This window comes from Anomaloglossus baeobatrachus, chromosome 6 (genome assembly GCF_048569485.1).
Source record: "Anomaloglossus baeobatrachus isolate aAnoBae1 chromosome 6, aAnoBae1.hap1, whole genome shotgun sequence".
Classification (NCBI taxonomy): Eukaryota; Metazoa; Chordata; class Amphibia; order Anura; family Aromobatidae; genus Anomaloglossus; species Anomaloglossus baeobatrachus.
Window position 1 is genome coordinate 485,947,275 of NC_134358.1, and position 22,549 is coordinate 485,969,823.

The 22,549-nt window shown below is 42.8% G+C and overlaps 1 protein-coding gene across 1 annotated transcript in view; it reads left to right on the forward strand.

The window, feature by feature from the left end:
- LOC142243443 (ATP-dependent translocase ABCB1-like) overlaps positions 1–22,549 on the forward strand; it is a 254,512-nt gene that overhangs the window by 167,693 nt on the left and 64,270 nt on the right. The window contains exons 17-18 of the mRNA XM_075315381.1: positions 8,640–8,796; positions 21,230–21,427. Coding sequence (XP_075171496.1) covers positions 8,640–8,796; positions 21,230–21,427 — 355 coding nt within the window. The remainder of the gene's footprint in view (positions 1–8,639; positions 8,797–21,229; positions 21,428–22,549) is intronic.

The window sequence follows — 22,549 nt, forward strand, 5'->3', positions numbered from 1 at the left end:
CAAGAGCGCCATTGCCTGGAAGTGTCTCTCAGCCTATCGCTGAGAGACATTGGGTAATTAAGACACTCTCCACTAGGAGAGGTGCCTAATCAACATGTTCAGTTAGTAGTGCTTTGCCCTAGGCAGCTAGTTATCAGGTTCCCTTGCCCGCTGTACTTCCGTTACAGTGTACAATGCTCTTACCTGTCTCTAGATCCTGTTGGTACCCTGTGTCCATCAACCCTGGCTGTGCCACCAGCCTCAGCTACCCCGGAGGCCCTTGCTGTACTAGAGACTGTGTCTTTCCTTCTTGGCCATGCCACCAGCCTTAGCTACTCTGGAGGCTCTTGCTATACTAGAGACTGTGCCCATCCTCCCTGGCCATGACACCGGTCTCAGCTACCCTGGAGGTTCTTGCTATACTAGACACGGTGTCCATCCTCCATGGTCGTAACACCAGCTTCAGCTACTCTGGAGGCCCTTGCTATATTAGAAACTGTGCCTGCCCAACCCGGCTGTGCTACCAGCCTCAGTTACCCCGGAAGTCATTGCTACACTAGTGACTGTGTCCGTCTGTCCCCATGTCTATCCCTACCCTAGGAGTCAGCTGCCACAGTCCCGTCACTGACCTGGGAGTAGCACCTGGCGTCTGCCTAGTGGTGGCCGCTTAGTCCCCCTGTGGTCCAATGACTCAACTCCTGCTCGCCGCTTTACCATCTCCTGCAGCAAGTGTTACAGCAACACTTTCTCCAGCCAGTCTTGGACACCGCAACTAACAGACGAAATACAACATAAATTATAGTTGGTGTAAGAAGTTTTCCTCCAGCCTAAAAATGAGAGGAGGAAAAGTGATTGTTTTCCTTACAACATGTGATGAAAGAAGCCTAACGAGCAGGTTAGCAGAGGTTAACTCTTGCTAGGCTGTCTATGAATGAGCAGACAGCAGGTCGACGCCTGAGTCTGCCTGCGTTGATCAGAAACACCAGAGAAACCATTTGACAGAGTGTCAGACTTTGCAATGTGAACAGAACCTGATGCTGCCATGACAGTCGGCAAGTTTTGCAAAAAAAACTCTGTGTGACAGTAAATCACACATCTGTGAAATCCACTTGTCCAGTTATGCAGCAACGGTGATTGTGAATCAATCTCTTCTGCTGTTGTGCAAATGGAACAGACAACAGGTAGAAATGATATGCAATTAGCAAGACAACTCCTATAAATGAGTGGTTCTGCAGGTGGTGAGCACAGACCATTTCTCTGTTCTCATCCTTGTTGCCCGTCACATTTGCATTTTGTCATTGCTTTCACCCCTAGAGGTGTCTACAACCCACAGAAATTGCTAAAGTAGTGCAGCTCATCCAGGATGGTACATCAATGCAAGCTGTATCAAGAAGGTTAGCTGTGTCTGTCAGCACGGTGTCCAGAGCATGGAGCAGATACCAGGAGATAGGCCACTACACCAGGAGATGTGGAGGGGGCCGCAAGAGGGCAACAACTCAGCAGCAGGACCGCTACCTCCTCCTTTGTGCAAGGAGGAACAGGAGAAGCATTGCCAACGCCCTTCAAAATGACCTCCAGCAAGCCACTAATATCATTGTGTGTGGTCAGACTGTCAGAAACAGATTCCATGAGGGAGACAAGTCACCCCACACTTGGACAGTCTGAGGAGCTCTTTATCTTACAATTTATGGCATCTTCTTGCCTTGCACTGTGCACGTATTAAGAGTGACATGACAAAGTTGTGTGCGGTGATTCAGAAATATTTGAGAAGCCATGGTCAGAATAAAGGCCCTGTCACACACACATATAAATCTGCAGCAGATCTGTGGTTGCAGTGAAATTGTGGACAATCAGTGCCAGGTTTGTGGCTGTGTACAAATGGAACAGTATGTCCATGATTTCACTGCAACCACAGATCTGCCAAAGATTTATCTCTGTGTGTGACGGGGTCTTAAGCCAATGGTGGAGAATGGCATTTACTGTCTCATGAAGTGGTGATTATCAGTTACAATTGTCATCAGGTCAGGCTAATAGCGCAACTCAGGAGGCGGATCAGATTGATGAAGTGGATGACGAGGTGGTGGATGATGAAGCCATTGACCTGACCAAGCAAGGTGCCATACAGAGTAGTGAGCATAGCAGCGCAGAGGGGAAGTAATCTGTAGCACCGAGACAGGCCGGAAGAGGTAGTGGCTTGACCAGAGGGAGAAGGCGGTCAACTGTTCCCCAAAGCTTCCCCTCGTGGCCAGATCATAGTCCAAGAGTTCGGTGTTCCCAAGGCTATTTTTTACTGAATTTCCTGAAGACAAAATGACAGTTATTTGCAGCAACTGCCATACCAAGCTGAGCAGAGGCAAGAGCACTACCAACCAGAGAAACCTACCCCAGACTTTCGAGTGGAAGTGAAAATACCCAGCCACTAACCCACAGGCCCAAACACTAAAGAATACGTTGCGAGACTGCTCGCCCTGGAAATGTTGCAGTTTTAGCTTGTGGAGACTTTCTTTCCGCAACCCTTAGGCAGTGGCCAGCTCTCTGTAATCGGAACCCAGCTGCCATTATTTCTCCAGGTGTGCTATTGCCACTTTGCACAAGTACGTCGCCACCAGCATCACCCATGCTCTGACAAACACAGTTAGTGGGAATGTCCACTTAACCACAGAACCACAGACACATGGACAAGTGCTTGTGGACAGGTACGCTACATTTCCCTGATGGCACACTTGGTGAACCTGGCGGAGTCTGGGATGGAGTCAGATCCTGAAGCACATGTGCTTCCAAAGTAAAGAATAGTAGGACAGAGTTGCATCAGGGTTTCCCTCTCTTGATATGCCAGTTCCCGAACACCCTCCTCCTCTTCTTCCTCTTCTTGCTCCTTATCCTCGACTGAATTACCCTTCCCATCAGTTCCAAGCTAGGACCTTGCAGCACTGCCTCAGCAAAGTGACAACAGGCTCTGCTGGAACTCATCTCTTTAGGTGATAAACCACATACCACAGCAGAGCTGTTGAAAGGTCTAGAAGACCACACCGATTGCTGGCTCTTGCTACAGAAAGTCACCTACCACTGCTGCCAGTCTGGTAGTGCTGCAGCAGCTTCTTCAATTTGCGACCTGCCCACCCGCTCAAACTCAACATTACACATGTTGGCAAAGGTTAGTGAGCATCAAAGGGCAGTAGTTGATTACCAGATCCAACAAGCCTGTTGGAATTCCAATCAGTCTCCGCACACAACAACTGTGGAATGGGCATGGATGTCTGACATTTGTGAGGTTCTCCAAAACTTTAAGGACTCCACCAAGGTATGAACAGTGATGACGCCCTAATCATCCTAACGATCCTGCTGCTGTGTCTACTGAAATGCTCGCTGCTCACTCTGGAAGAGGAAGCTTTGCATACCATGCAAGTGGCTTAGGAGCAAAAACTTACACTGGGTGATACTACCCTAGCCAAGATTGGGTAATAATCAGGAAGAGGATGATGCTGAAGAGGAGGCGGAGGAAGAGGAGTTCCTTGTCTGTACTACAGAGGAGATTATTAACACCAGCTTCTTGTCTGTTCAGCATGGATGGTGTGAAGACGAAGAGCAGAAGGAGGAGAGACAGGAGGAGAAGGAGAGATAATAGTCTTCATCCTGGAGGGGACACTGAAAGGTTGCCTCTTGGTATGGCAGAGTTCATGTCTTCTTGACTTTCCCAAAACGCTCACGTGATACACATTTTGGCCACAACCAAATAGTGGTTATGCACCTTTCTTGACACATTGTGCAAGAAGAAATTTACATCTCTCCTTCTAATATCATAAACGGCTAATAAAATGCAACAATACCATAAGGCCATTGTTGAACAGTTGATTAAAAAATTCCCCTCAGGCTACGCTAGTGGCAGAGCTCTCGCTTCTTTGGCCAACCAAGGATTAGAGACGAGGGAAAAGTGGACCAGATGCAATACAGGCAGGAGCACAATGTACAAGACCTGGGACACTTTCCTCAAACTGTCCAAGCACCAAGGTACAGCTCTGCAGGGTACTCTGACTAGGAGGGAGAAGTTGCTAAAGATGGTGAAGAAGTACCTAGGCAACCATAACAGCGTTCTGCGTGATTTCTCAGTGCCATTTAACTATTGGGTGTACATGCTGGACATGTGGCACGAACTCTCTTTGTATGCCTTGGAGGTGCTGACCTGCCTTTCCGCTAGCATCTTGTAAGAGCGGGTTTTTAGTGCTGCTGGGGCTATCATAACAGATAGGCAATGATGGCAATCCAAACATTATGGTTGAGGGTCACATGATGACTCTGGATATGGTAGAGGAGGCCCAAAAAATGGTAACAAGATCCATAGACACTATTTTGTGCACAGTCTGGCCAGACACTACAGTGCTATCCACTGAACCACCGTGCTGGCCCCCCCAAATGTATGGGAGGGCCCTTCCAAATGTATGAGTGAGGGCCGCCTCATGGCCCTCCAAAAATTATAGTTGAGTGATTCATGAATGATGACTCAATGGATATGGTAGAGAAGGAAGAGAAGGAGGCAAAAAATAAAAATAAGATCCACAAACTCCAAATTGTGCGCAGCGTGTCCGGAATTAGTGTAGGAGGAGCTTGTGTCATTGAAGGGAGAGATTTTTGGGCTGCATTTTTAGATCTGCTAGTACAATAATCAACCAAACAGTCCTAATTACAATTCAGTCTAGCATAGATTAATATAGCCATTCATCAAATAAACATGAAGTGTCTAACCAGGTCACAGACAGCACATGCCCAGATAAAATAGGAAAATGTTACTATTCCATTTTCCAGTGAACTTTTTACAGGATTAAAAGCAATAAGAGAAACAAAAGCAAAAACTCTAAGTGTGAACATAGGCTAAAGGGGAGTATTTTTTTTCTCATGTTTATTTTGCCATATTTATAAGTTATTATGCAGGAAAAAATGTTTCTGAACATTTTTTGCTGTAAAATGCAATTTAGATTTAGTTTTGTAGCTTTTTTTGTCACTCTAAAAAGTGGGGTAATACTCTGACAAGATTATTCCCAGAAACCAACTGAATCAGAAATGCATCCAGGCATCTTGCCCATGCCTGTTCCCATTCAGTTTCAGCATTTTTCCAGCTTTCCCACACCTACTTCCAAGGTCCTCCAAAAAAATATTTGAGTTTCCTATTGACTTGCATTAGGTTCATCATTATTCGTTACGAATACACAAATAGTAAAAATTATTCAACACAAATAATCCGAACCTGAATATTTTACTATTCGCCCATCAATATCGGTTATTCCTATTACTCACGAGGCATCCTATAATCAGAACCCCGTGACAAGTCCAACTGTTATCCTAATCCATTGGGAATACAAATTTTAGAACCACAAATGCTCCCCTCCACATAAAATTGTTTTGACCAAGATTCCTTGATGATTTTTGATCACCCAAGAGTTGAATTAAAATCACAGCAATAATTCCCTTGCAGAAATTTCTCAATGATTCTGTTGTAAATTTGCATTGCAAGGAAATTGATCCACAGTAAAAATCAGCAAAAAACATTAAAATTCTGCATGTCAATACTAGCAAATTTTGTTTAAAAAAACGTGGATGAGTTTTGATGAACTAATTTTCCTAAAGTAATTCACTGCAGATTTTTAGCCTACAAACTCCAAACACATTGGGCCCAATTCATTAAGACCAACATCGTTCATGCTGGTTTTGATGAGGCGAGTCAGACGGTGATGACTTATGAAGAAGTGAACGACTCTTCATTAACCTGGAGCATGTGATGAGTGCCGAGTGCCGTGTGCCTCCATGCGCTACATTAGAAATCTCAATCCCATCAGTTACTGGAGTGAGATTTCTAGAGTAAGGAACCCCATAGCTCAACCCCTTCACGACCATGGACAGATATATCCGTCATGGAGCGTGTCCCGTTAAGCCCCGCGGGCAGGTGGCGTTGATCGGTACACATCAGCTGTTTTCAACAGCTGACATGTGTGCCTGCATGTTACGAGTGGAATCGCATTCCACCCGTAACATTAACCCCTTACATCTCACTGCCAAAGTCTGGCAGCGAGATGTATACATGCGCGGTGACGATTTTCACCCCCAAAATCCGATGCTGGGTATCTACGACTCTACCCATCACTACTGCTGACCCAAAAAAAACGATTGTATACGGAATGCACACGGATGACAACTGAGAAAAAAAGTCCTCTTTTCTAGATGAGAATGGGACTGATTTTTTTTTTTTTTTTTTTTTTTTTATTGCTACTTAACCCTAGCCTACAGGTTCCCTCCAAATATGACATTACAGGGAGTGTGTTAGTGTTAAATGACTTCAAAACAAGTACACGTGATCAGTGCATCATGGTTTGGCTGAACAATCAAATGCAGCTCCCCATCATCTTGATTTAAATCTATCTCCACCTTTTTCTAACTGTACAAAGCCAGGACTGTCAATCAAAGAAGAGAAGGGGAATTGTGATACAAGGAAAAAAATCAGGTGGATTTCTTGGCTGGACTTCAGGGATCCTGTGACCTTTTGTTGTGTGGTCAGTTTCCCTCTCCCTTGGACCACAGCTTGTTTTGTCCCAGTCTGACTTTTGTTAGTGATCTTGACTTTCCTTTCCTCTGCATTGCCTTTTTATTTTAATTCTACTCAGGTGTGTTCACTTTCTTGTTTTGGTTGCACTATTAAGCCTGCTTTACACGCTACAAGATATCTTACGATGTGTCGGCGGGGTCACGTCGTAAGTGACGCACATCCGGCATCGTAAGGTATGTTGTAGCGTGTGACAGCGACGTGCAATTGCGATTGAACGAAAAAACGTTCATCGCATGCACGTCGTTCATTCCTGAGGAATTGAACATCAGATTGTTCATCGTACCAGGGGTAGCGCACATCGCAGTGTGTGACACCCCGGGAACGATGAACAGATCTCACCTGCCTCCTGCGGCTCCCGGCCCACAATGCGGAAGGAAGAAGGTGGACGGGATGTTTACGTCCCGCTCAGCTCTGCCCCTCCGCTTCTATTGGCCGGCTGCCGCGTGACGTCGATGTGACGCTGAACGTCCCTCCCACTCCAGGAAGTGGACGTTCGCTGTCCACATCGAGGTTGTATGGAAGGTAAATATGTGTGATGGGGGTTAATCGTATGTGCAGCACGTTCAACAAATTGAACGTGCTGCACATACGATGGGGGCGTTGGAAATCGCATACGATATCGTATGCGAAATTGCAACGTGTAAAGCAGGCTTTACATGTTAGAATTGGCAATTTATACTCGCCATGCACATGCCTTCAGTTCTGGCTATATTTGTAGGTTGATGGATGTTTGGAGTCCCAGCTCCACAGTTTAAGATAATCTTGCTTAGGAATCGCTTTTGCGTTTCCTCGCAGTTTGTTAGTGTGTTTCCCTTTTCAGCATTCTCCTATTGTTTCATTTAGGATTTAGGGGGGTTCCACTTATTCTGTAAATCTTTTTGGGTTTCCTTTTGTCGTCCCTGTATCACTGTGTGAAGATGTCTTTAGCGCTGTGTCTCACCCTCTGCCTCTGCAGAAACTGAATGTTCCACCATATTTTTGTTTTGTTTAAAAACCTGGTCCTCATACAACAGTACTAGCTCTATGTCTTAATCAACCTTGGTTGCAAAACAAGTCACACATTCTGTGGGGAGACATTGAAATAAACACATGGGCATTATTATATGGCCTAAATAAACAGAGGTTATCAGCCCCAGACCGAGCACTCATCAGTTAAAGATCTTCTCCAGGAATGTATCAAAATGCCTGCCATCACATAGTTCAAATAACAACCTGTCATAGTCATGTTCCAGACAGACCTCAAGCTGAAGAAACACACCAGTGAGACCTACATCTTGACTTACTGAGGAGCTGCATCATAAGCAAACATGCCCTTGCTGCCAGAGAAGTGTGTGACATGAGAATAGATATATCTTCTCCTTGGCTGACTGATTACAGTGGACTGAGGCTGGAGAAAACATCCTATGTACTTAGTCAATGAGAAGATTTATTTCTCATGATGTCATCACAACCTTTCTTCTTGGCTCACAGAGTTATGTATGCTTACAATACTGGTCTTCTGTCATTGAGACATAGGTCTGAGGAGCTGTATTTTTTAGACTGTAACCCATCCTGACTTGTGAAAAAGACAGGCTGCCGTTTGAATTATGTGACGGGGGCCATTTTATAACACTTATGGAGAACCCTTTTAACGTAGGCCTGTTTTTTCAAAGAGTTATTTCCAACCAACAAAGAGATGGCTTATTAATAAAATATGCCATAGCATTACGCTTTGTTGGACCCCCACTAATCCTGAGAATTTTTAGGTCTGCAATACTGGCTTAGAGCTGCACACCCTTCTAAGTTCCCCTACACAAAATGCATCTCCTAACTTCACTGCATGGCAGGAAACTGCAGCTGACCCTACATTATATCCTTGAATAAGGTTTTTGCTGCAATTCCCAGCAAGGACTGTAGATGGATTCCCGTTGTTCTGTTTTTTGATGTAGTGTTCATGAGCCCTTATGGAAAGACTGATTATAGCAAGGAGCGATAAATATTTATTATTACAGTATAATATTACCAGTTTTTTTATGTTAACTTTTTTCTATTATTATTGATTTATAACTTCTAATGTGTTTTCTTTTAGAGTAAATCAAACTATGGCATTATCTACTTTAAATGTGGGGCACTCCGAGGGAATTACAATAGGTTTTGAAAAAGCAAAACTATCAGCTGACTGCATTTTGAAGCTATTGGATAGAAGACCATCTATTGACATCAACAGTGAAGAAGAAGACATTTTGGTAAATATATATTTATCTTTTCATTGTATTATGTAATGATTTCTGGACAGGGACTGATGTGCATATATACAATCTATGTAAAAAGCAGTTTAATATATTAAGGCAATATAAATTGGATAAAATCTGATAATCTTGAATGCCTTGGACCACTGAGGCGCTGGATTATCAAATATTATTAGAATTTGACTTGGTGGCTGTGATGTCTATGACTCCTGGGAATAGTGTAAAAAAAGTTTCAACAAACACTGCATAAATTACTAGTACAAGCGATTATCAGAAATTTTGTAAACTTTATAATGTATCTTATTCAGGGTTTGGCTGGCAAATATTGGTCCTGGGGGCAATCACAAAGCAGTCGCCCATGAGTTGCGGCAGCCCAACTAGAGCCTGCTTATCTCTGGCCGTTACAGTAAAGCAGAGATAAAAGGCTTGCAAAAATAACAGTGGCTGGTACATAGATACGGAAAGAGAACTGTACTTACTACATAGATACAGGAACATAACTGAGCGTACTGCATAGCTGCAGGAACAGTACTGAGCTTACTGCATAGATACAGGAACAAAACTAAGCTTACTGCATAGGTACAGGAACAGAACTGAGCTTACTGCATAGATACAGGAACAGAACTGAGCTTACTGCATAGATGCAGGAACAGAACTGAGCTTACTGCATAGATACAGGAACAGAACTGAGCTTACTGCATAGATGCAGGAACAGAACTGAGCTTACTGCATAGGTACAGGAACAGAACTGACCTTACTGCATAGATGCAGGAACAGAACTGAGCTTACTGCATAGATGCAGGAACAGAACTGAGCTTACTGCATAGATGCAGGAACAGAACTGGGCTTACTGCATAGATACAGAAACAGTAGGAGGCTTACTGTACAGATACAGGAACAGAACTGAGATAACTGCATAGATGCAGGAACAGTAGAAAGCTTACTGTATAGATACAGGAACAGAATGGTATGCTACGGTACACAGACATGCACACATACAATATGCAGACAGGCAGATATGCACTCAAACACACACGCACACACACACACATGGTACACAGACATGCACCCACATGCAGACATGTACAGTACAGACCAAACGTTTGGACACATCTTCTCATTCAAAGAGTTTTCTTTATTTTCATGACTCTGAAAATTGTAGATTCACATTGAAGGCATCAAAACTATGAATTAACACATATGGAATGAAATACTTAACAAACAAGTGTGAAACAACTGATATGTCTTATATTCTAGGTTCTTCAAAGTAGCCATCTTTTGCTTTGATTACTGCTTTGCACACTCTTGGCATTCTCTTGATGAGCTTCAAGAGGTAGTCACCAAAAATGTTTTTCACTTCACAGGTGTGCCCTGTCAGGTTTAATAAGTGGGATTTCTTGCCTTATAAATGTTGTGTTGTGCAGAAGTCTGGTGGATACACAGCTGATAGTCCTACTGAATAGACTGTTAGAATTTGTATTATGGCAAGAAAAAAGCAGCTTAGTAAAGAAAAACGAGTGGCCATCATTACTTTAAGAAATGGAGGTCAGTCAGTCTGAAAAGTTGGGAAAACGTTGAAAGTGTCCCCAGGTACAGTGGCAAAAACCATCAAACGCTACAAAGAAACTGGCTCACATGAGGACCGCCCCAGGAAAGGAAGACCAAGGGTCACCTCTGCTGCGGAGGATAAGATTATCCGAGTCACCAGCCTCAGAAATCGCATATTAACAGCAGCTCAGATTAGAAACCAGGCCAATGCCACAGACACATCTCTAGAAAAACTGTTAAGAGGAGACTTTGTGCAGCAGGCTTTCATGGTAAAATAGCTGCTAGGAAACCACTGCTAAGGACAGGCAACAAGCAGAAGAGACTTGTTTGGGGTAAAGAACATAAGGAATGGACATTAGACCAGTGGAAATCTGTGCCTTGGTCTGATGAGTCCAAATTTGAGATCTTTGGATCCAACCACCGTGTCTTTGTGCGATGCAGAAAAAGTGAACGGATGGACCCTACATGCCTGGTTCCCACCGTGAAGCATGGAGGAGGAGGTGTGATGGTGTGGGGCTGCTTTGCTGGTTACACTGTTTGGGATTTATAAAAAATTGAAGGCATACTGAACCAGCTTGGCTACCACAGCATCCTGCAGCGGCATGCTATTCCATCTGGTTTGCATCTCTGGGAACTTCTTCAAGACTGTTGGAAGACCATTTCCGGTGATTACCTCTTGAAGCTCATCAAGAGAATGCCAAGAGTGTGCAATGCAGTAATCAAAGCAAAAGGTGGCTACTTTGAAGAACCTAGAATATAAGACATATTTTCGGTTGTTTCACACTTTTTTGTTAAGTATTTCATTCCACATGTGTTAATTCATAGTTTTGATGCCTTCAATGTGAATCTACAATTTTCAGAGTCATGAAAATATAGAAAACTGTTTGAATGAGAAGGTGTGTCCAAACTTTTGGTCTGTACTGTATGTACATGTGCAGACCTGTGCACACACGGTAGGTAGACATACCCTTCTATGCGCAGATATGTACAAACAGTATGCTTATACACATACAGGCATGCATACATATACATATTTGAAGACAAGTTCACAAAAATACATATAAATAGACATAAATATATACACTGACATACATACAGTTGAAACCAAAAGTTTACATACACTAAAAAGACACATCTGCATGTTTTTCTCACTATCTGACATGAAATCAGAATAAACCTTTCCCGCTTTAGATCAATTAGGAACCAAAATTATTTATATTTACTAAATGCCAGAATGAGAGAATATTTTAAGGCATTTTTATTACTTCCAAATTTACATACATTTCATTAGTATTTGGTACCATTGCCTTTAAACTGTATGACTTGAGTCAATTGTTTTGGTTATCCGTCCAAAAGCTTCCCACATAGTTGGTAGAAATTTGGGCCTATTTTTCCTGACAGAACTGCTGTAACAGAGCCATGTTTTAAATATGAAGACTCCAATATGGGTCTCCAAGTTATGCCTTGTGTGTAGTGGCAGGTTCTGTGAGCAAGAGGCCTACGCCTGTCACTCATTAATCTCTTGATTTTTTTTTAAATGAAAATGCCAGCCCACAGCCTGGGTGTTCCATAGACCATACTTCCCTGGTGTGCAAACAAACTATGGGCAAATGGGGAGGGCGGAATTGATGCTGCTGTCCTGCTGTTTGCCTGAAAGGTTTTTAAATATCAAGACTCCAAAATGTGGCTCCAAGTTGTGTCTTGTCTATAGTGCCAGGGTTGTCTGAGCAAGTGGCCTATGCCTGTCACTCATGCATCTTTTGATTTTTTTTAAATTAAAATGCTAGGCCACATGCTGTGTGTAAGTCAATGCAATTAGGCCATGCTTAAATTAATATGAATTGGAGAACGCAGTCACAAACTGCAGAGTTGTGGACCACTATCCAGGCACAGTTTGATCAATGGCTGTCTCCACTGAACCTATAGCCAGGGAAGGTCGTATGCAATAACGGTGCAAACCTGGTGGCGACACTATGCCTGGGCGACATCACATGTGCACAGCATGGATCAACCTGGTTGTACAGAAATTTCTAGGGCACTATTCCAACCTGAATGCGCTGCTGCAGAAGGCACAGTGACTGTGTGCTCACTTTTCAAAATGGAAATGCCAGCCCCCATCCTGTGTGTTGCATGGAGCATACTTCCCTGCTGTGCAAACACACTATGGTGAAAGAGGAAGGGGGGATTGATGCTGCTGTCCTGATGTCTGCCTTTATTGTTTTAAACAAGACTCCATGTGGGTCTCCAAGTTGTGTCTTGTCTACTGGCAGGGGTATAGAAGCACCAGCCATGCACTTGTCTCTCATTCACCTCTACACTGTGTTCCAAATTATTATGCAAAAAATATTTTTTCATATTTTCCTATATTAGCTTTATGAATTGCAGTCATTGTTATTTTCCAGTCATCTACTATTCAAGTATAATTGAAATGTTTTTGATCAAACTGCCTATGAAAACAGTATATTTTTAAAAATAATAAACACTCAAAATCCATGTTCCAAATTATTATGCACAGCAGAGTTTTCAACCTTTTTATTTTTATTTTGAAAAACAAAATGGTCAATTGTGAAATTATAAACATTATCAGCTTATTAAAAAATGAAATCAAACAGTTTTCAAGTCAAAACTTAATTCTTGGTGATGTTACATTTGCACATAGGACCCCTTGTTTGAAAGAAGCTTCTGAACTCTCTCATCCTTTGAATTTGTCAGTTTTTGGATGGTTTGTGCTTCAATTGTTTTGCATGTGGACAGAATACCCTCCCAGAGCTGTTGTTTAGATGTGAACTGCCTCCCGCCATCATAGATACACCTTTTGATGATGCTCCAGAGGTTCTCAATGGGGTTGAGGTCAGGGGAACATGGTGGCCACACCATAAGTTTGTCCTCTTTTATGCCCATAGCAGCCAGAGATGCAAATGTGTTATTTGCAGCATGAGATGGTGCATTATCATGCATGAAAATGATTTTGCTGCGAAATGCACGGTTCTTCCTCCTGAACCATGGCAGGAAGTGCTGTTTTAGAAACTCCACATAGATTATGGAGTTCATCTTTACCCCTTCAGGGATCCTAAAGGGGCCAACAATCTCTCTCCCCATGATTCCAGCCCAAAACATTACTCCACCTCCTCCTTGTTGACTTCTTAGCCGTGTTTTCATGGGGTGTCCATCAACCACCCATCCTCTACTCCATCCATCTGGACCATCGAGCATTGCACGGCACTCATCGGTGAACAAAACAGTTTGGAAGTCAGTCTTCATGTATCGTTTGTCCCACTGGAGCCATTTCTGCTTGTGTGCAGTGGATAGAGGTGGTCGACAAGATGGCTTACGCACAGCTGCAAACCTCTGAAGGACCCTGCATCCTGTTGTTCAGGGGTCGTTGGAGGCATCAGCAGCTTCAAAAACTTGTCTGCTGCTATGACAAAGCGTTTTAGCAGCTGCTCTTTTAACCTGACACAATTGCCTGTTGGAAAGAGTCCTCAATTTCTCCTTATCAGCACCCACAAGTGTGTGCTGTGAATCAGCTACATACTTCTTGATTGTGCGATGATCACGATGAAGTGTCTTGGCAATGTTGATTGTAGTCATGCCTTGACCTAAATACTCCACAATTTGTTGCTTCTCAGCAGCCGACACATCCTTTTTCTTTCCCATTTTGGCAAAAAATGTAGGCTGCTTAATAATGTGGAACAGCCTTCTTAAGTCGTCTTGCCTTTATTTGGACACACCTTCCAAACTAGTTTGCACAGGTATCTGCAATTGCTTTCAGAGATATAAAGAGCCCTGACACACATCACGATCAATGAGTTTACATGACAAACAAAAAATTTCTAACCTTATCACTCCTAAACTCTTTTTCCATAATAATTTGGAACACAGTGTATATTTCTTATGTTAACAGTCTAGGAAGCTAATGGCTATGCCAAAACAGTGGAGCTGCACTGTAAAACATATTTTTGCTGTTTTGAAACCTTTTTGATTCCCCGAAAGGTTTTTTCTCTGTTTATCTTTTGCCTCCCAGTGAATCCAACGGGGTTCAAAAAGGTTTGGAGTTCAGTTCTGTGAAAGTAGCGTTTGTTCGAAAAGGCTCGGTGAACCGAACCTTGAAAGATTTGCCTATCTCTAGTTAGTGTCAGCAGATTTGTGCTATGTAATCTGAGCGCATTATAATGCAGGGGCAGAGACCATGAATCCAGCAAAGTGTCGCTTACTGGGCTTTCAAGATCACTAGAGGAGTAAGTGTCTCATGCCATGTATTCCTCCTGGCATGTGTAACTGCCCCTACCACTGACTAACAGGTTTATGTTAATGTACTATATTACCAGAAAGCTGCCAATAAGGGGTGTGGGCTGCATTATAGTGGGCTCAGCATTCAAAGCACTGCTATATCTGCAACAAAGAATAAAGGGATTTTACCAAAACTGCACCAAGCAGACCAGTATGTAACTGGAATTAAAGTCTCTGTGCTTACATTAGCATAGATTCCCTTTAGTGGAAGTTTTTAAGTATAGAAACACAAATCTTCTTGTATAAAAGTCAACAACTCATTCTCTGACTGTAGCATTGTAATTCTCGTTGGTGCTCGCAAAAAGTGAACCCATTGGGCCACAGCACTCGAAAACCTAGAGAGACTTGACTACGGCTATATATCTGGTTTTCACCAGAGCCTCTAATGGTGAGGGTACTGCACTGCAGGTGTGAGACCAGGTAGCACTCAGGACGGCTGATGCTGCTATAGCTGGCCCCAGTCTCTGAAGGTAGATGCATCAGTAGCAGTTGGTGTCGTTGGTTCGGCCAAAATGGATGGATGCAGTAGCAGTGGATGCCATGGGTAGTTGTGGCAGTAACAACTGGTATCATAGGAGTGGCCTACGTGGATAGTTGCTGAAGCATCAGACTTGGCATGCACTGAAACACAGATAGCAATCAGTGACAGCTCACAGCATAGTAACAACAGCAGCAGCAGCAGCACAAAGGGACCTGAGAACTAGCAACATACAGAACTCATTGCCCAGGTACCTCCCTTAAGGGGAAGGTGCATTAAATACCTGATGCCTCTCAGCTACACTGAGAGGCACATCCGGGTCAGGATATACTGGCCCTTTAAGAAATGTGGCGTGTCTGCGTGCACCCTACAGCATTCCCGGGAGGCCTGAGCAGTGTGTGTAAGCCCCAGGAGACAGCAGCAGGAACCAGGCACGGAGCAGTCACCGTTGGGTGGCCCTGGGAAGGTGAGAGAGCCGATGTCCCTGCCACGGGAGATTGACAGGACAGTGCAGTAACCCCGGTAGGGCATTACAAGTGTGTTATATTCAATCATGTAACTGCTGTAAATTGCTCAGAGCAAAAGCTCATGCATAACAGTGGTAGACATTTTTCTTCACAGAACAGAATAAAAAAATCTACAATTAGAAAATACCAACAGGTTTGAAAATAAGTACATATTTTAGTATCTGGCTTTGATTGTTAGAGGGAACTTGTTAAGTGCAAAAATGTTATTAACCTGGGCTAATCTGCATGTTAAAATTGTTTAAAAATGGCTGTGACCACGACCCCCCGTCCGACTGATAGTCTCTCTGCTAGTGATGGATGAACCTGAACTGTAAAGTTTGGGGTCCATACCGAACACATGGTGTTCATGCAAATGATCCCGAACACGAGCTTTCCTGGGAAGCTCATGTTACAGTTCGGGTCCAGTTCAGGTCCAAGGGCTGTAAAAACAAGCACATTATTAAAAAACATTACGATTATACTTACAGGTCCCACAATGCGTCCTGCAGACTGTCTCCCGGCCACATCTACTTCCGGGTCCGATCATTAACTTCCGGGAATATTCACTACACTACTGTCACTCAGCAGTCTTCGGCTGTTTTCGGCTGTGTTCGCGGTGATGTCAGGGTTCACCTGAGTCCATGGCTCATGGTTTCATTTAAATTTTGACTGTCACTGTGCGAGTCTCGCATTGGTATCACCAGGCACAATCTCCTGACAGGAGCAGGTCGGCTGCATGTATTTCCTTGCAGCTGAGGCACTTCTGTCAGGAGATTGTGTGCCGTGCAGGGTGATGCAATGCGAGACTCGCAGGAGTCATACGCAAGTGGAATCATACCCTCAGTGTCAGCCTGCTTCTCGCTCTGTAAAGACACTTGTTTGTACAGAGCGAGGAATCAAAGCTGACATGGCTCTCCCTGCTTTTTGCTCTGTAGAGATGCTTGCCTGCACAGAGCGATGAAGCAGAGCTGACATGGCTCTCCATGCTTCTCGCTCTGTAGAGGTGCTTGTCTGTACAGAGTAATGAAGCAGAGCTGACATTGTGGACTATGTCAGACTAAGGATTTTTTTTATAATAAAGATGGAGTCTCTAAATGTTTTTTTTTGTTTTATTTCTAATAAAAAATGTTTTCTATGTGTTGTGTTTTTTGTTTTTTTTACTGTTTACTAGAAATTCATGGTGGTCATGTATAATTTGGCGTGACACCATGAATTTCGAGCTTAGTACCAGCTTTATTACCCAGCGTGCCACCACCATCAGGGCTGCTGGACGAGCTGTCTAAAGCACCTAGAAATGGTGCAAAGAAACAATGCACCATTTACAGAGGCAGCTGCAGGCACATCGAGGTGGCAGCCCATAGCCATCCGCTTTATCTGCGCTGAGAATAAAAAAACTTCGGAGCTCTACATCATTTTTTTAAATTATTTATTGGCTATTGGAGTGACCTGGAATCTGCCTATATATTCTAGATGCTAGAATGTATGGGCTGTTTCAGGTTACTCCAGCATCCAATCACAGATGCCCACTCTGTGACAGCATCTGTGATTGGCTGTTATTTTAACAGTAAAATAAAACAACAACACAGAGAAGAAAATATTTTATTAGAAAAAAAACAGAAGGCATTTAGGACTCCATCTTTATTACTCAAAAAAAAACTCCAACGTAGTCCAAAGGTGGGTGAGCATTTCAGCTCTGCTACATCTGTGCAAGGAGACAAACACAGGTCTGCTCACACAGACTCAGCTGAGATCAGTCAGAGACTTCACCCATGTGCATAGCTGAGGCCGGTCAACTGTGCCCCCGGGGTAACCACCACTGACTACAGGACCTTCCATGTCGTCATAGCCATGTGACTAGTCTGTAACCCACGAGGGAATACAACATTCACACCAGACTGGTCACATGGATATGATGTAATGGATGGTCCTGTAGTCAGTGGTGGTTACCCAGGGGCACAGCAATGATCGGACCCGGAAACAGAGGCGGCCGGGAGACAGATTCTGCAGGATGCGTTGCGGGACCTGTAAGTATAATGACAATGTTTATCATTAACTATATTCTTTATTTTACAGTCCCCCACCCCCCACCCCATCACATAACTGTAAAGTCCAAGTTTGGTGTTCGGACACACGTTCGTGTTATCTTCGGCTCCAAACTTGAACTTTACAAAATGTTCGGGTGAGGCCCCCGAACCCGAACATCGGGGGGGTTCGCCCATCACTACTCTTTTCCTCCCGGCAGCAGGATTCAATGTGCAGGCACCAGGCAAGATTAAAATGCCATTAACATGCAGATTAACCCCATATCTGCAGGTTAATAGCTTTTTTGCATGCAACAGGTTTCCTTTAAATAAATATATGGTTGATATATTCCCTTTAACATTTTAGGATTTATTGAGAGAACTTGAAAATGGAGCACATTTGAGAACAGTTGAACACTACAATAAATCTAACACAATCTATTTTTTTTTGTAAATGGTTAATTTCTACAATTAAATAATTACATTCTTTCAATTTAATGTGGAAACATTATTTTTACTATTTATTTTTATTAGTACTACCTTGAGTTCTGACATGTCATTTGGAATCATTTTATTTTTTTTTTTTGCTTTCTGGGAAACATTTACAAGTTGTAAATTACAATCTCAAATGAAGATTTCGGATGTCCTTGAGAAAATCTTGTCTAAGGCTTGTCTTATAGTTTTCCATAAAGATGTGCTAGTGATTGTTTTTGACAGAAGTGGTAAATAATACAGATGAGCCAGACTTGGAAATGCGAAACCAGATCCTTTCCATGTCCTTTGGTGTTGGTTGTGGATTTGCTTCAGCTCAGCCCGGAAACAAAATTTTAATCTACAAAAATAGCATTTGTTCTCATGGCTTTTCATGTAAAAGGTCATGTTGTTACAACCTTCGAGGATATACTGGATTAAGCGTCATCTGAAAGAGACATTTTTTTTAAATATTGCAATACACAACCTGAGACATACTTTTTTCTCAACTGTGTATATTATGCCCGGCTTCTCACTTCTCCCTCTTTAGGCTTTGTGCCCACAATGAGTTTTTGGTGAGTTTTTGACGCTGCACATTTTCACTGTATCAAAAACACAGCATCTTACAGTTCAAGCAAGGTGGATGGGATTTATAGAAATCTCCTGCCATTGTGCTTTTTATTCTTACTCCGCATAAACTTACATTCGGTGCAAGTTTCAAATCCGCAGCATGTCAATATTTCTTACCGGTACGCTGAGTTTTATGTGCAGATTTTCCTCATAGACGATGCCTAAAAACTGCAAGGAAAAAACCCGTGTTTTTAGTACTTATCTGCTGTGGAAACAGACCAAAACGTATGGAATTTTCACCTAATTATATCAATAATGTTTTGTCAAAGACAAATACCAAAAAATATAAAAAACAAAGCAGCTTTATTTAAAGCATGACATACCAAGAAGAAATAAAAACTGCAGTGTCAAAAATGCATTTAAAAAATTGTACACAAAAACGCAATTAAAAACACAAGTAACCTAATTTACTTAATAGGAGCAGAAATTCTGTAAATTCAAAAACTCACTAAAAGCTCATCATGGGAATGTTGCCTAAGGCCATGTGCGCACGTTGCGTAATTACATGCAGCGTAAAAGCATGCATCCTGCGTCCCCTGCACAATCTATGGAGATTGTGCAAATTCCATCTGCACGTTGCTTTTTAGAACGCAGTGATTTGCATGCTGTCAAAACGCTGCGTTCTAAAAAGTAACATGTCAATTGTTTTGTGCGTTCTGGATGCTTTCTCCACTCTGTCTATGGGAGAGGCAGCATCCAGAACACACAAATTCTGCAGGAATTCTGCAGACACCAAACTTTCAGAATGCAGCTTTTCAGCTGCGTTCTGAATCGCACAAGCAGTGACTATGCTGCGGTGCAGAACGCACTTACGTGCGCACATGGCCTGAGTGTCGGTCAAGGGCAGAAACCAAAAGGGATTTTTGATAGTGATCTGCAAATACGAACTGTAAAGTTCAGAGGCTGTGCACAGACCTGAAACTCGGACTTCTTAAAGATGTCTGTTACAGTTCAGATTTGGCCGCCTGATAAAAACCTGACTCAGGTGACCTCAGGTGAACTGACCAGAGGTCAATTTATTGAACTCAGTGACCTCACTTCAGGTGAACTCATTGAAGTTAATGCCAGATTACCAGATTAGGCTACGTGCATAAATTGAGTTTTTGATTGCCAACATTTCATCATCAAATCTCCTGGCAAAAAAACGCGCCCCAAAACATGCGTTTTTTTACGTGGTTAAGGTGCATTTTTTACCAAGAAATACAAATTTGGTGCTGAAATGTCTGCAACTAAATACTCAATGTGCACACATCGCCTAATCTGGTGATCTGACATTCAGTTCAATAAGGTCACCTGAGGTAAGGAATTTGGTGTATAAGTTTCTGCACCAAATCCGCATATCCTGGCAAAAAAATGCAATTAAGTTATGGTTTTCTGCCAGGAGATGCAGATGTGGTGCAGAAATGTCTGTCCCAGATTTCTGCACCAAATTTGCATTTGCTTTCTGAAAATTTCACAAAGAGTGTGAAAAGCTTGGATTTTGGGGGGAGTTTTGCTAGGAGACTCAGATTTAGGTGCGGTTTTGATGGGATTTTTTGCTAGGAGATGCAGATTTGGTGCAGAAATTTGGTGTACTTACTTTATTAGGTTCTGCACTTTTGATATAATCTGTTGCAGATCAAGGGGTGCTCTGAATGCTGAACTGTTTATCAGTACTCGAATAGTTGTGAGTGGAATAATAACCTGCTGGTTAAACACTGATTTTATTGAAATAGAAAAACACAGCCTAGTAAGTAACACATCACTAGAATCATGGTGTCTGTCTCTACATTATGCTGCTCTCAGATTACATAGCAAAAACCTGCTGACATATTCCCTTTAATAAAAGCAAGTGATTTTGAGCCCTATATAAGCTGTTGAACTGCTATGAATTGTATTAAAATTAAAGAGCACAGAATTTTGGCTCTAAATCAAGATGGATGGATGAACCTTGGAGGATTGAGAATATGTGCACACAATGCGTTTTTGTACACGTTTTTGTCACAGAAAAAAAGGCAGTGTTTAATGAGATTCTGGCAATCTTACACAAATGTTGCTTATTTTTTCCTGGCTGATTTGAAGCAGTTTTAAATCTGCAGAAGGTCAATTCCCTTAGCACTTTTGCTGCGTTTTTCACCCATTCAAATAAATCAAGCCTATGTAGAAAATCTGCCACTTAAAAACATATTTACTGCAAGAAAAATGTACACATAGATTTCAAAATCCCACCGCAGATCAGTCTCCACAGCGCAAAAGAAAAAAGCACAGCGGGCCGGAGATTTCTACAAAGTCCAATTACTTTGCTGGAACATACACTACGGTTTGATTGTAGTGCAGGGATATTTTGGAAGGTAAAACAAAATCACCAAAAACTTATGGAAACAGCTTCGAAGTTTATTATAAGTCCTAACATTATAGAGAATGTTATCTGCTTTCTGCACTAATATTGTAATAGTATTGTCAGAAAACTACTTTTCTGTATCATCATTGTTATATTTATTTTAAAGGACCAAATGGAGGGGAATATTGAGTTTAAAAACATCCAATTTGTTTATCCGACGAGACCAAATGTTCAGGTTCTTCAGGGATTTGACATGCAAATTTCTAAAGGTCAGACTCTCGCCCTGGTCGGAAGCAGCGGATGTGGAAAAAGTACAGTGATTCAGCTACTGGAGAGGTTTTATGACCCAGCAGAAGGCAATGTGGTAAGCTTTTTGTTTTAGTAGATGTAAAATGTAATAGGATTGCACTTTAATAGACTAGAGTAAAAACAATATAGAATGAGTGCAAAATTATTTTTGTGTATATCTAATATATAAAGCTCAGTGTATGTGTGTATGTGTGTATGTGTGTATGTGTGTATGTGTGTGTGTGTATGTGTGTATGTGTGTATGTGTGTGTGTGTGTGTGTGTGGGTATGTGTGTATGTATGTCCGCTAAAGGAATCCGCACCGTCGCATGTACAATCATGAAATTTTGCACAGACACTCCATGTGACTCAGGGAACGTCATAGACTATGTTTGGACGGGAAAATTTAACCCCGTGCTTTCCAGTTACTTTACAAAAATCCTGCAGCCATTAAACTGAATGAAGCTGGGAGCTGTAGTAGACTATAAATAGCAACTGTCAGTGGTTGCTATAGGAACAAAATAAACTGTTAGTATAAGATAGGATAGACGGATAGAGAGAGACAGAAAAAGACAGACAGACATAGAGAGACAGACTGGGAAAAAGAAAACCGGAGAAAGAGACAGCCGGAGAAAGAGACAGCCAGAGAATGCGACAGCCCTGTCAAGAGACAGGCGCCCAAAGAGACAGGCGCCCAAAGAGACAGGCGCCCAAAGAGACAGACGCCCAAAGAGGCAGACCAGGAAAGAGACAGAGCGGGAAAGAGACAGAGCGGGAAAGAGACAGAGCGGGAAAGAGACAGAGCGGGAAAGAGGCAGAGCGGGAAAGAGACAGAGCGGGAAAGAGACAGAGCGGGAAAGAGACAGACCGGGAGAGAGACAGACCGGGAAAGAGACAGAGCGGGAGAGAGACAGAGCGGGAAAGAGACAGAGCAGGAAAGAGACAGAGCGGGAAAGAGACAGAGCGGGAAAGAGACAGAGCGGGAAAGAGACAGACCGGGAGAGAGACAGCCCTGGAGAGAGACAGCCCTGGAGAGAAACAGCCCTGCAAAGAGACAGCCCTGCAAAGAGACAGCCGGGCAAAGAGACAGATGGGCAAAGAGACAGATGGGCAAAGAGACAGACGGCCAAAGAGACAAACGGGCAAAGAGACAGACGGGCAAAGAGACAGACGGGCAAAGAGACAGACGTGGAAAGAG